Raw genomic sequence first — 13,434 nt, forward strand, 5'->3', positions numbered from 1 at the left:
GTAATGCATAAACTTTTAAAAAAAAATATATTGAGGGGAAAATCCACATTTCCCAAGAAGCACTTAAAATAACTGACTGGTTTTCTTACATTGGCTAAACATAGTGCTAGAAAGACATTTTTTAGTAGGCTTCTGCTTATTAAAGCAAAATGTAGCCAACATATCAGGAACAGGATTCCATATAATCAAATGCAAAGGTCCTGATACTGTGCTCACTTATGCTTGTGGAAATCATTAGAAACTCCTCCGATGAAGTGAGCTGTAGCTCACGAAAGCTTATGCTCAAATAAATTGGTTAGTCTCTAAGGTGCCACAAGTACTCCTTTTCTTTTTGCGAATACAGACTAACACGGCTGTTACTCTGAAACCTGTCCCTAGAGGTCAGTGTAGTTACACTGCTTGGAATGTATAGTGAGAGGAGAATCAAGCTTGAAAGCTTTATGCTCTTGGAAGATCAGTGTGGAGTTGCTTTAGATCAGAAATACTGTGAAGCCTTCCAAGTACAGGCCTGTTTCATAACAAAGAACCAAGAGTTCAGATAGCATTTGCTTGCTGTGTGGATGAAATCTTGAACTTGCTTTATGCAGGAAGTTAGAGCCACCTTATCTCCAACATCTACAGCCATTATATGTATGTTCACTGACCACTTCAGAGGACTGTCCAGAGGGTGTAGCAGAGACAGTGGAAGGTTTCCATGACTGCTGTGCTGTGGAACTAGCGTAGTTTCTCATGATGACCAGTGAATTTTGTTTTCCCCTTATGACCATGCAAAAGTCACTGAGCCCCTGGCATTTTGGTGGGAATTAAATGACTCAAATGGGCATTGAAGCTATTCTGTACTTCATGGGATTGGGCCCAAAGGTATTTGGCATTTGCAAACCAAAGGTAAATAATGAAGTTTGCAGTATTGGCCCTGCTAGTTGACTCCATCTAGTTTCTTAAGGTATCTGTAAAAGATAAGAAAATATATCTGTAAGTAGCCTCCGACCAACTCTATACTCTGTTCTAATTGGCTAAGTAACCTATGAGAGCCACTGCAGTCTAGCTGTGAAATGTTTGTATAGTAGTTTTGAGTTGACTGGATCTGTTTTGTCTCTTAGGTTAATGCAAACAAGCCTGGAGGGAAACCTCATCAGGGCACAGGAACTTTCGCATATCATAGCAACTGTCAGCCAAAGTCTGCCTGGGCACTTGTTGGCCTGGGACTTTGTCAAAGAGAACTGGGAAAAGCTTATACGGAAGTAAGTTTGGTTTGGTCTTTAATTATTAATGTGAAGTGTTAAGTGCAGCATTTGTGTGCGTGCATTTTTTCAACTGCAAAATAATAGACTGAGCTAACTTTGAATAAAATTTTCAGAAGTTCCCAAGTCCCGTCCCCCCCACAAAGTGGTTTAGTTGCTTAATTCCCATTGTTGTTTGCACCCTTCCCCCCGGTTCAGAAAATATTAGCCTGTCCTTTATTAACGGGACAGTGATATGAAACTATTAGTGATGCATGTATTGTTCCTTCGTTCCATGGTGAATAATATCTTGCATCCACAGTGGTCTCTCAGCATGCTTTGAAACAGATTGAAAAATGTGTTCCTCCTTTTGGAGACACTGAAAGTTTTTGTGTGCATGTGCATGTGTGGGGAACCGGTCTTCAGAAATATACTTGCTTTTCTGGGAGCATCACAGCTTGTTGCAAGTATTACAACTTTAAGCTGTTTTCCCCCAAAAAACATTGTGTTACTATATGATAGAATAACTCAATGTGATGATCAGTATCAAAAAAATCACTTTTAAAAATTACTTAGTGGCTTTGTTTTGTTTGAAAATTTTACCCTTTTGGTGCTTGAAGTCTTTTAAAAAAGCATGTGAAGTGCTCTTGCTTCATAAACTGGTTACCACAAGTTACTTTTACTTCCTTATTTTTTTTCTTCCATATTTCAGGTTCCACTTGGGGTCATTTGCTATCCAGAATATAGTTACCGTGTCAACCTTTCAGTTTTCAACAGAGGCCCATCTACTTGAGGTTGGTGGTGTAAAGTACTATTTCCTAAATATTAGCTTCCCCCTCCAAAAAATTGTGTGCACTAGCGATTGATATGGTCATGTACATAGTGCATTTCACTATAGATTTAAAGGTCCTTTTCAATAGTGTAGAACTATTAGTATCCTTATTTGACACATGGGAAAATAGTCCCAGAGAAGTGACTTACCCAAGGTCACATAGAAAGTCTGTGGCAGTGCTAGGAATATAACCCAGCAATCCTGTCAGCGTGTTCCAATGGGCAAGGTACTCGAGAGACTATCGCCCATGTCAGAGGTAATTACTTGGCTCAGATTGTATGAACCTAGCAGGCTGCGACTTGATCGTGTCAATAGGAGACTGAGCCAAAGGTGGCTTTGTTTTTCTGATTCCAGGACCACTGACACTATCCAGGTCAATGGCGTATGATAGAGCAGCCTAAAGGTCACTGCATTTTACTTTGGCTGTCAGCAGCCCTAAAAGATAATTCTAGCAGTTGAGGATCAGCCAGTTGCTGAGGTGCCACAGCTGTCTCCCCCTTTTCCTTACCCACACCTTCTACTCCAGGGGCTTAGAAGGACAGAAGGTGGCATAGAAGCCACTACAGCTTCTCCTGTAGACTGTCAACTTCTAGGGAAATGGCTAAAGGTTAAAATCTTTAAAGTTGCCCAAGTAAAAACGTGTGCAAATCTTACCTGTACACAGAATTTATTTTCTTATGCTTTAGCATTCACGTACTTCGTTGTGTCAGATGCCCCCGTGATAAGTTGATTTTCAGTGTACCAAAGATAGAATCGTTTTAGGCAATTCCATTTGTCACAAGAACAGAATCCTTCTCCAGAAAGCTAGTTCATTTCTGAGTGCTGTATGATTACAACTTGATTGTGCTTTGAGTGAAAGGTAGGGATTCCACCAAATATACAGAATTTCTTGTTGAATTTTACTGAAGCTACACAGGCTATTGCTGCAGTTCCCATGAGCTGTAATCACTCTATTTGCAGCAACCCTCTTGTGTGATTTGCTAACTACGTGAATGTGGATCATTGGTACTTTGTGCTGGGCGTGGAGGATGGGCAGGTGGCACACTCTTAACTTGGAAACTGCCTACGTTTCTCAGCCTGAAATGTACATTTTCCTTACTCTGCAGGTTAAAACTTTCTTTGAGTCCAAGTCCGAGAAGATTTCTCAACTTCGCTGTGTCAAGGAGGCTATTGAGACAATTCAGCTGAATATTAAGTGGATGGAGAAGAACTTAGCGACACTGCAGCAATGGCTGTAGAGAACATAATGCCACAGAGAGTGTGTGTTTGTGTGTGTTAGCCATTAAGAAAGCTTGTGAACTGTTGCTTTTGCAAAAGCCAGGGTGAAGCCAGGCATCGCTGCAACATTGTTTGCACTATTAGGGGTTCTAGTTAGCTCAGGGCACATCTCACCTAAGTTTGTTTTTCTTTTGGCCATTTGTGGGCCAGATGTAGATGTTTATTTATTCTGGAACTGTGTTCATCTATAGACCAAACAGTTGCATAAATAACTAATAAGTACAGTAACTTTATATTTGAAACACCCTGTCATTTGAAAACCTGTCTTATCGTTCTCAACACTGGGTAAGTATTGAAAAAGAGAGCAACAAGGGAAAAAACTTCCATGAGAGATGCTTTTTCTTTGCAGAGCGCTGGCTAATCAGTGTTCTTTATGCAAAACTGTTGGTAGCTTCGGGTTTAGCTTTTGATGATCAAAGTGTTTTTTCTAGACGTTCTAAAAACATAAGAATATACAGCTATTATTATAATATGTATTTTTGTCTATTAAGTGGCCAGGTGCTACTGATATTGTATGAAAAGAAAACAAAGCCAAATAGCAAATATGAATGTTTTGGGGGGGAGAGATTTTTAGAAGCATCTCAGTGACTTGGGAGCACATGTCCCACTGAAAGTCAGTGGGGCGTGTGCTCCTAACTCATTAAGCACTTTTAAGGGTCAAACTTTCAGTTGCCAGACTGAATTATTATTGTTTTGTTGATGTCTGAGCAAGAGCCCCTACCTTCCAAAAAAAAAAAAAAAAAAAGGCCATAGGAAGTTGCTCCAGACTAGTTCAGATGGTGAACTGACTCCTGATTGACTACTGATCCTTTTCACCATTCCTCTTTGCTGAGAGCCTGCATTTGGTACAGGTGTGTCAGACGTTTTGTTTGGGTCTTTATATTCTTCACTTAATTTTTCAGTATCACTAGTATAATTTGTGTACACCGCTTACTCTGTAATGCTTTCTAGGTGTAACACAGCAGTGGGGAACTTGTTGCATGATACCATCCAAATACAGACAAAAACTATTGGGGACAAAGCCTAAAACTTATTCTGCGAACAAGTGCTCTAAAATCTGGCATGCTAGGCTAAAAGGCAAGATAGCCACAATACAATGTGCCTTTTTTCTAAAGCAATTCACATTTAAGGCCCTTTTTGAGGCCTGGTGTAAACACAGAGTTGTACCTCCTTAACTAAAGAGATGATTTTTATACCTGTTTAGTTAAAGTGGTGGGGAGAGAGAATGTGTAAATATTCTTATGCCTGTCTAAAGCTGGCTAACATCACATTAGTTTGCATCAGAAAACTTTCATGTACAGCCAAACTGATATAACAAGTTTTAAACCAATGTAAGAGAATCCAAACAAACACATTGAATCAATTAATAAAATGGATTTAAGTTAAAGCAGTGCAAATTTTGTGCAGAGACAAGCCCTGAGAAAAGTTTTCTTCAAAAGGTGGGGAGACTATTTTCAGTCATAATCAGCCTTGGCTTTGAATTTCTTACCATTTTAATACAGGCTCTGTTTAAAAAAAATTTTATAACTTTCACCTGCAAAATGTGGCAGTAATTTGCATGAGATGTAGGTAGGTGATTAGTTAAAACTGCCTAGTGAAAATTATAGTATTTGTTGGCTTTTCATCAGTAGGTATGTACTAAATCATTTAAACTATGCAGTTTCATTTCCATATTTTGTGCTTCTCCAACTAAAGTTTGGAGAAAAATTTCCTCAAAATTTGCCAGTAGTTTACTTTAAAAATGAGTTCTGCAGTTCTAACCTTGAAAAAGAATGTTACTCCTCCTGGGTGCGCAAAACACCCTGTCAGCCAGTGGAAATGCATGCATTTTGTATGTACTGAAAGTGGATTTGTACACCTCCACAGTAATTGAATTAGATGTTATCCTAATTCATTGAGTTCTTTAATCACTTGTATTAACTGCATTGTGCAGTGATGTGTCGTCCCCCCCACTCCCAGTTACTGTGTTTAGTTACATCTTTGTATATTTTTCTGTGTTTATACCATGTGTTTTTTTTCCTTTTTCCATTTCTCTGTTCTTTTTAAAAAATTTCCCCCCTTGACAACAACAAAGGTGATGGATATCAAACTTTGTAGAGTGAGAACTAATAATAATTTCCTCAGTTCCAACTCTGGGATTTTAAGAATGTTCTACCATTGACCTTAAACATGTTACTGGTAATGTAATCTGTATTAGGAAATACCATGCACCTCCATTTTAGAGTGCAAAATATGGTAAAAACTGAAAAACAGAGTTTGGAAAATCATGGCTTTAAAAAACCAAACAACCAACCTAAGGTTTGTTTCATTTTGCCACTCAGTGCACTGAGTTTTTCACCTTTTTTTGCTATTTAAACATGATTCATGTTTTCAATATCACTTGTCCTTCTGTGGAGTTCATACTATGTACCTGGGAGCCAGCTTCTATTGATGTCAAGGAAAAGCTTCTCATTGAATTCAGTAAGAGTTGGATCAGGCCCTGATACTGAAGAGCACTAAGAACCCTCATCTCTTCCAGAGCTCAGTGGGAACTGAGGAGAATTGGTGCAGGGAACTATCAAGACACATGTCATGTTTTACATTAAATAAGTGGCTCTTACCAGTTCTTTTGTCTTCCAGTCAAAAGAAACACACACATTGCAAGAAAACACTTCTTGTTATGATTCCATAATAATTTACAAGCAAACGTTATGGAACAAGAGGCTGTGTAAGTCTTGGGCCATTATCTTTATTTTGTTTCTGAAGGAGAGACAAGTTCCACTGAAAAGCTACTAGACAAACACCAGTCACTTGAGGCCACGTCCCCCACTGTGAAATCAGTTTTGTTTAATGTTTATTTTAGTTGGAGTCTCTCAGTTTAGGTCCAGTGAAACACCTTAACTTGCCATCTTCGAAGCTTTTGTGCTACTGTAGTCTTGGTACTTTGCAGTGATTTCAGTTGTAAATTAATATTAACTTTGAAGTCTAAAAACCTAATTTGAAAGAAACCATGCATTACATATAGCTACGTATTTTGTGGGTTTTTTCCCTAACATTTCACATGTAAAATTAGCCTAACGGGGGGGAAAAATGTGCTAATGAATGAGGTTTTTTTAGCTTTATCCCTGGAAAACAGAGAAGTCTGCATGCTGATGTATCTTTGATTTTATTAAAATTGCAAATTCATTTAATGCTAAATCCTGCATTTACTTTATCATTCATGAGTTTTTGGCTTCTTAAATTTACTCCATAGTGTGGAAAGGATCAGGATGTGAGGAGAGAAGGAGCCTGAAATGGATCATATGTGACTGTTTAGAAATGATTGTAGCAATAGTCTCTGCCTTATGGATTATATTACAGTGACATGCAAGATCATATGCTAGCTGGAGATTGGAATAAAGGGAGGCCATGCTTTTTTCTAGTGGGACAGTAAAACTCCTGTTCCATATCTGTTTTTTTTACTCTTTAGGCTAGAGGTGTTAGTGCAATTCATGTTCTGCTGGAGGTCAACGATACTTTTGTTTCCCACACCGCTTTGAGTGGGGTAGCAATTTGTAGTATTCCAGAGGCTTTCATTTTTGTATACTAAACCACACACGATATTCCAGTTGCATTCCCAATCTTGTCCCCCTTCACATTAACAAAGTGACTCAAGTTTTGTGAGAAACACTATAACTCAAATTCTCAGTCACCTATTTCAAGCCTTAGTTTGCTCTCTTGGATGTATTTCTCCTTCCCAGTCATTTCAGCTAACTTCTGCAAGCACATTCTCATCCTCCAAATGTTCACCTGCCTGCTGGTGGGAAAGCTGAAAACACCGGTCGCTAGAGCAGCCTTCCTCTGAGGCAAACTGTAGGGGCACTGTGCTAACGCATGTGGAAATTGGGGAGATTACAATTTTCCAAATTTGAATATGCACTGTGGATTCCTTCATGCATTGAAAGTCACATATAGAATTGTACTTCAGCATTTACACAATCTGACATCTTTCAATGACGCACTACAAAAGCAAGGTTGCATATGCTTCCGTAAGCAATGATACATGTTGTAGTAGGCACTTCATCATTATTTATTTGAATCCACTCTAAATTTTAGTTTATCAAACCCTGCTTTCATAAAACACCTGCACCTTTTCTAGAATACTAGTGCATTGGCAATCTGAAGAGCTCACTTTAACTCTAGGAGTGGTATTCATTTTTTACCTGGCCAAAGAGATGGCTTTTGCCATAGGAATATTTACATTTCACCTGCTCACTGCATCTTGGAGCATTTGATGTTGGGCGTGCATTGTAAAAGTAATGCTTTAAGGAACATGGTAATGGCCTTCATTATGTTGGGTGTTTTTTTAGTGACCATATGCTGCAGGAAGTCTGACCCTTGAAGTGAATCCTGCTTTATGATTGTATATCTTTCACCTGTTCTATATTAGATGGAACATTCCTTTTCCAACTGATTGGCTCTCCTCTCTTCCCCCTCCTCCTTCCCCGCCCTCTCTCGAAGATGTTATTTTTCATCGCACTCTGAAATTTAAAACAACGCTGCCTCATTAACCATACACTTTTGTATGCATTTCATGCATCGAGGCTTGTATGTTGACTTTCTTTGTATATTTCTGAATCCGGTTTCATGTAGTTAATTCACTCCATCACATGGTAAATGTTGTTCTCATTTGGCTAAACTGTATAGAAGAAAATGCTTGAGTAAACTTACTTTTACATTATTTTATTGGTTTTTTTTTAATTAAGATGCTACTAAATGTTGGAAGATTTGGTTACTTTTTTTAATGAGGCATGGATTCACATGATTCCTGGAAAGTTTTAAACGGATGTAATTTACCACATTAAACTCTCAGGTCATATTGCTAAAGAATTTAAACCTCTAGTTTTTCTGTTGTTTAAACCTGCTTCTGAAGTAGAAATAGACTTTTATTCGTGATAACTTAGTTTTGATCAGTGAGAGGCAGACATCTTTTTTTGAGTTGATCATAGTGGCATTTAGCAAATTGCAGTAAAATATTAAGAAAAGGTAGGAGCTTGAATGGATTTAAATACATGAAAGTTTGGATTGAGTTATTAAAGATCAATAATATTTTCTATTCAACAAAGTAGGGAAATGGAGTATTCTGAGAGCAAATTGCATCAAACTACTGCTAAACTTGCAGTCAGACAAGAGCCCTATATTCCAGTCTTTATAAAGTTAAATAGCCCTGAAGAATACCACCTTTCAAATTATTTTGGAAAAGTTAAGTACTGTAAGGACTTGTAAAGGGAGAACACTTGTATATTTCTAAAATACTTAAAATATAAGTACAATGTACAATCACATGTGTGAGCTTTGGGTGGTGAAATTCTAGGTTGTACAATACTTGCCTTTGGGGGAGGTTGGAAATCGTGTGTATGTGTATATATGTATAATGCATACACATGCAGATCTGTTTTATTTTACTTGTAAAGGGGGGAAAGCTTATTTTCTTTATATTTCAGATAAACTTGTTTGCATATAACTGGCACTGATGAAAAGGCATGTATACAGCAAACACTGTTGCTTTTGTGAGATGAAAATAAAGTATTTAAATACAAATTGCTCTTTCTTTTTTGTAACAACTATACCTCATTTTAGTGTGTGGTTTTTGAATTGTTTTCCTAGATTTTAAAGCTGGAAGACAACACTGGATCATTTAGTATTACCACCTCACAGGCCATTACATTTCATCCTGTTACCCCAGCCCAATAACTTGTGATTTGACCAAAGCATATCTTCCAGAAAGGCATCCGGTTTTGATTCTCCATCTCTTGGAGTCTCCCAATCAATCACTTCTCTTGGTGATTTGTTCCAGTGCTTAATCTCCTTCTCTGTAGAAAAATTATGCCTGATTTTCTAATTTGAATTTATCTGGCTTCAGCTTCCAGCTCTTATTATGCCTGTCTCAGCTAGATTAAAGAGCCTTTCAGGATCCAGTATTTTATCCCCATGAAGGTACTTGTACCCCTTAATCAAGTCCCCTCTCAATCTTTTTGATGAACTAAACTGCACTTTCTCCAATTTTTGACATCCTTTTTAAAGTGTGGATACCAGAACTGGATGCAGCATTCCAGTATCAATCTCATCAATGCCATATATGTTGGCAAAAACACTTTCCTATTCACTACTTGCTATTCCCCTGCTTATACCTCCAAGGATCTGCTTAGTCCATAATGCTTAGCATCATAGTTGGAGCTCATGCTGAGGTGCTTGTCTGCTGTGATCCCTAAATCCTTTTCTCAGTTAGTTTTCCACAATATAGCCCCTGCTATGCTATAGGTATGACTTGCAATCCTTGTTCCTAGATGTATAACTTTGCATGTGCCTGTATTGCATTTTGTTTGAAGGACTCAGCTTACTAAGTGATGTAGATCTTTCTGTATGGCTGCTGTCTCTTCCTCGATTATTTACCACTCCCACCAATCTTTGTCCTCTACAAAGTCTATCAGCAATGGTTTTAGATTTACTTCCAGATCATTGATGAAATTGTTGAATAGCATCAAGCCTAGTGCCAATCCCTTTAGAGACAAAGGGCATAGTCCACTCAATTAGCACCCAGACTCACCTGGCATGTTGCTTATCCCACACCCAGGCAGCATCAGTGGCAAAGGAAGCTGCATAGTCCTGGCTCAGGCACCACCAGCGTTCGCTCTCTCCCTCCAGTCCCCAGGTAATAGTGTAGGGAGCACAACTTGAACACTCTTCCAGTTTCTCTAATTTCCCCAGTATTCCAAGATTTATTTAAAAAATTAACAGTAGGCCAGAGATCTCCTCAGCCAACTCCTTTATGATTCTTGGGTGTAAGTTATCTGAGTCTGCTGATTTTAAAAATGTTGATCCCTAGTAGATGTTGTCTAATATCCTCAGTTACTAACAGTCTGGAAAGTACTTTATCATACTTGCGATGTAAGTACATCATCTTGCATCTTTCCAACTACAGAACAGAAATAGTTACTTTGAATGGTAACTAAACCAATTCTATTCACTAGATTGCCTAGTTTTCTAATGAAAAATTTGGGGAGAATTTGACTAGGTTCATTGGCTCAGTCAGCAGCACACTGCAACATCTCACAGGCTGCAAAAGTTAAGGAATGAAGTCCAGATTGTAGCAGGTAATGGCGTTCTCTGCTTCTGTGTGTTATGTACAGTGCAATTAACTCCTTAATGGTTCCATAGTGCACTATGGCCATGACTGTCATACAAAGAAAGTGTGGCTCACAGGGATAGTGTCCACCTTTCTGAATTAGCCCTTGCTGTGTTAAATCACTTTTATAACCATGTTGCAGATGGAGAAACCAAAGCACAGACCGATGAAATGATATTGCTCAAGGTTACGCAGTAGATACGTGGCAGAGCCAGGCATAGAACCCAGATCACCTGATTCCTAATCCAGTGCTCAACATTTCCCTTATCTAATAGAACTTTGTTTGTTATCATGCTATATCCTGAGCAAGGTGCTGAAGAACTTCCTGAGCCTAGATGATGGAAGGATTTATCTAATACTAAGCATTTTAGCTCTGCTGCATGGTTGTCTGGTTGGATCATAAATGAAGGGCTTGTCTCTAAGACAAAGCGTGTTGAGAGCACTAAAGATTAGTACCAAGACCTTAATTGTCCAGGTGTCACAGAGATGGTGGTACGTTGTAAGAACCAGGATAAATAGACCTTGAATGTTTATTTTACAGTGCATGTTTCTTTATCCATGACCCAGTTATAGAGAGAGGCTTCTCAGAGATGATGTGGCTCTCAAGAACCAGGATGACATTTTTGAGAGCAGGATGCATGCAGGAAGCTCTCTTTAGATGGAAGGGAATGTATGTATGTTAATTTAGTAATGGATGTTCACTTATTTGTGATGTGGGTCAGTGGATTGTGTGTTTTGTTTCATTCTCCTAGAGGCTTGGAAGCTGGGCAAATTATTTTTTGAAAGCAGGCAATTGTAACTTTACAAAGATACAAGCAAGTAGTGGAGACTTTGAAAGTGTAGAACGTTCCAGGTAAAATCCTGTTCCTATTGAAGTCAGTGGCAGGGGCCAGGATTTCATCCTCCATATTTCTATTGACTCTGAATCTAGAACAAGGAATTCTTTCATCTAAACACAAGAACTGAGGTTTTGCAACCCAAATGGAAAGTCTGAGGCATTTTCTCTCCTAAATCATTGTAAAGACATTGACCAGTCAGGGTCCATTGTGGCAATGTATAAGAAACTCTGTACTGAGAATTGGGCATAAAGTTGTTTCTTACATTCAAAACTGTGCTGTCCTAGATAAAAGAAACAACATTTACAAAAGAAAGTATTTCTGACAAATAGGGATTGGTTTCCATGTCTCTTGGCAACTCATGAAATGTAAATTTTCTCATACTATAATAAAAGCAAGAGACTTGGTTTTGCATCGATTAAATACCTACAAGATAGGCCTCTGCAGCAGGATGTGCCTTAAATCAACTTTTTTAGTAAAATGTGCCCTTGACATTCAGGACACTGGTAGTCACACGGGTTTGTTACAAATTACTTAAATTGCATTTTTAAGTACTGTACTGTATGTACAGTGATAAATGTCATGCTCATTTAGGCCCAGCCCATAGTAAGGGGAAGGTAGAAGCCACATCCGCCTGGGGAGGTGGGCACTGGAAGCATTCTGCCTGAGGCCTGCAGGCTAGTTGGGTGGGGGGGTGTTGCCATCCCCCCACTCTCCATACATCCTTGTGATTTGGGACATTGTGTTACCCTGAAAAAACAGATTTAGCAGATTCTGTGCTCCTCAGACTGCAGAGGCTACAGTTCTGCCTAGCCCTTGTAGAGCCCACGCAAGAGGAAAAGATTCCTTATTACCCTTGTGCCCTACCCAGGCACACCCATATAAGGACAAGTCGCAACCTGGCCCATAGCAGTGAAAGATGTTCTTTGCTGCTTCACCAACCAAATGTGTGGTCACCTTTTGTCTTCAAAATAGTCAAACCAAAAAGAGGAAATGTACCACAAGATACTCCCATTGGGATAAATAACTGTAGTAAGATATCTTAGCCAAATACATTTGCATTTGGTTTATCTTAGTATCTGTTCCTGATGTTCTGTTTAGAGCTTGATGACTGATTGGAAAAGGAATAAACTTGAAACATGAACATGCTAACTTTGCAGCCAGACCAGTAAAAGAGAGACCAACAGATCTGCTTTGTATTTGGTGAAATTGCAAGTCCTCCTTTAGCTGCTTTAGCTATCCAAACTACTTTTGTGTGTGTGTGTAAATACTGCTCCTTGAATCTTGTCTGATTAACATGCATTGCAATTAAGCTTCTTTTTTTCCCTGAAAAATCTTTGCTAGGTCGTTGTTTTCAAAGTCTTTTAAAGCTATATCACCAAGAATCCGCATATGGTGTTAAAATGCCATGAGGCAAAATATACTTGAGACGAATGCTTTCTATCCATGGTGTCACTGGCTGTGACTGCGAAATTACTAGTGCCTGAATTTAACACTGTAAGCTCAGGAGGAAGTTATTCAGTAGTAGCATCATTTCCCAGAATTCATTGTTATAAATCAATGTGGTTCTTGTGCCAGGCTGTCTGAACGTTTTGCACAACTTACTGTAAATACGTATTCTATAACTCTGCCTTCCCCACTGTCTAGAGTGTCTGAGCACTGGCTCTCTTGACAGGAGCTCATCCGTCCGATGGAATTATTGGTGCCACCAAGTTAAGCACTCTAATAAAAGGCATCATTTCCCTCATCTTAGTTAAAACCTTCGCGTGGAGGCTTCTTTCATGTTGTCTTAGAGGTCTGTCATCTTGTCTAGTCTGCTTACTGATGATCTGAAGATTGCATTTATGGTGGGGTTCCTTTTCAGCATGGTATAGTGTCTTTAGTTTCTGAAGCTGGGAAGCACAAAATGCTTGATACTCTAGCAAGTACAGAAGATGTTAGAAAACAGATCTGGCATGAAACTGCCAAAAGATTACATAATGCATAAAGTCAAAATCAAATTTTTCTTTGCCAGCCTGGATTTTACTTTCTTCAGTTTCAAAACTATTCTATTGGTTGTGATTTTACATATTGGCACTATTTGTAGCTGCCTCAAGACTCCAGCAGATCTAGAGAAAAGTGTAA

The 13,434-nt window shown here is 38.8% G+C and overlaps 1 protein-coding gene across 1 annotated transcript in view; it reads left to right on the forward strand.

Annotated features, from left to right (window-relative positions):
• The window catches only part of LNPEP (leucyl and cystinyl aminopeptidase), a 108,589-nt gene extending 99,700 nt beyond the window's left edge, over positions 1 to 8,889 (forward strand). Inside the window, exons 16-18 of the mRNA XM_048850563.2 lie at positions 1,101 to 1,241; positions 1,933 to 2,014; positions 3,159 to 8,889. Of these exons, the coding sequence (XP_048706520.1) occupies positions 1,101 to 1,241; positions 1,933 to 2,014; positions 3,159 to 3,290 (355 nt within the window). The 3' untranslated portion in view covers positions 3,291 to 8,889. The remainder of the gene's footprint in view (positions 1 to 1,100; positions 1,242 to 1,932; positions 2,015 to 3,158) is intronic.
• Positions 8,890 to 13,434: the final 4,545 nt, after the last annotated feature.

Source organism: Caretta caretta, chromosome 5 (assembly GCF_965140235.1).
Source record: "Caretta caretta isolate rCarCar2 chromosome 5, rCarCar1.hap1, whole genome shotgun sequence".
In the NCBI taxonomy this organism is placed as follows: domain Eukaryota; kingdom Metazoa; phylum Chordata; order Testudines; family Cheloniidae; genus Caretta; species Caretta caretta.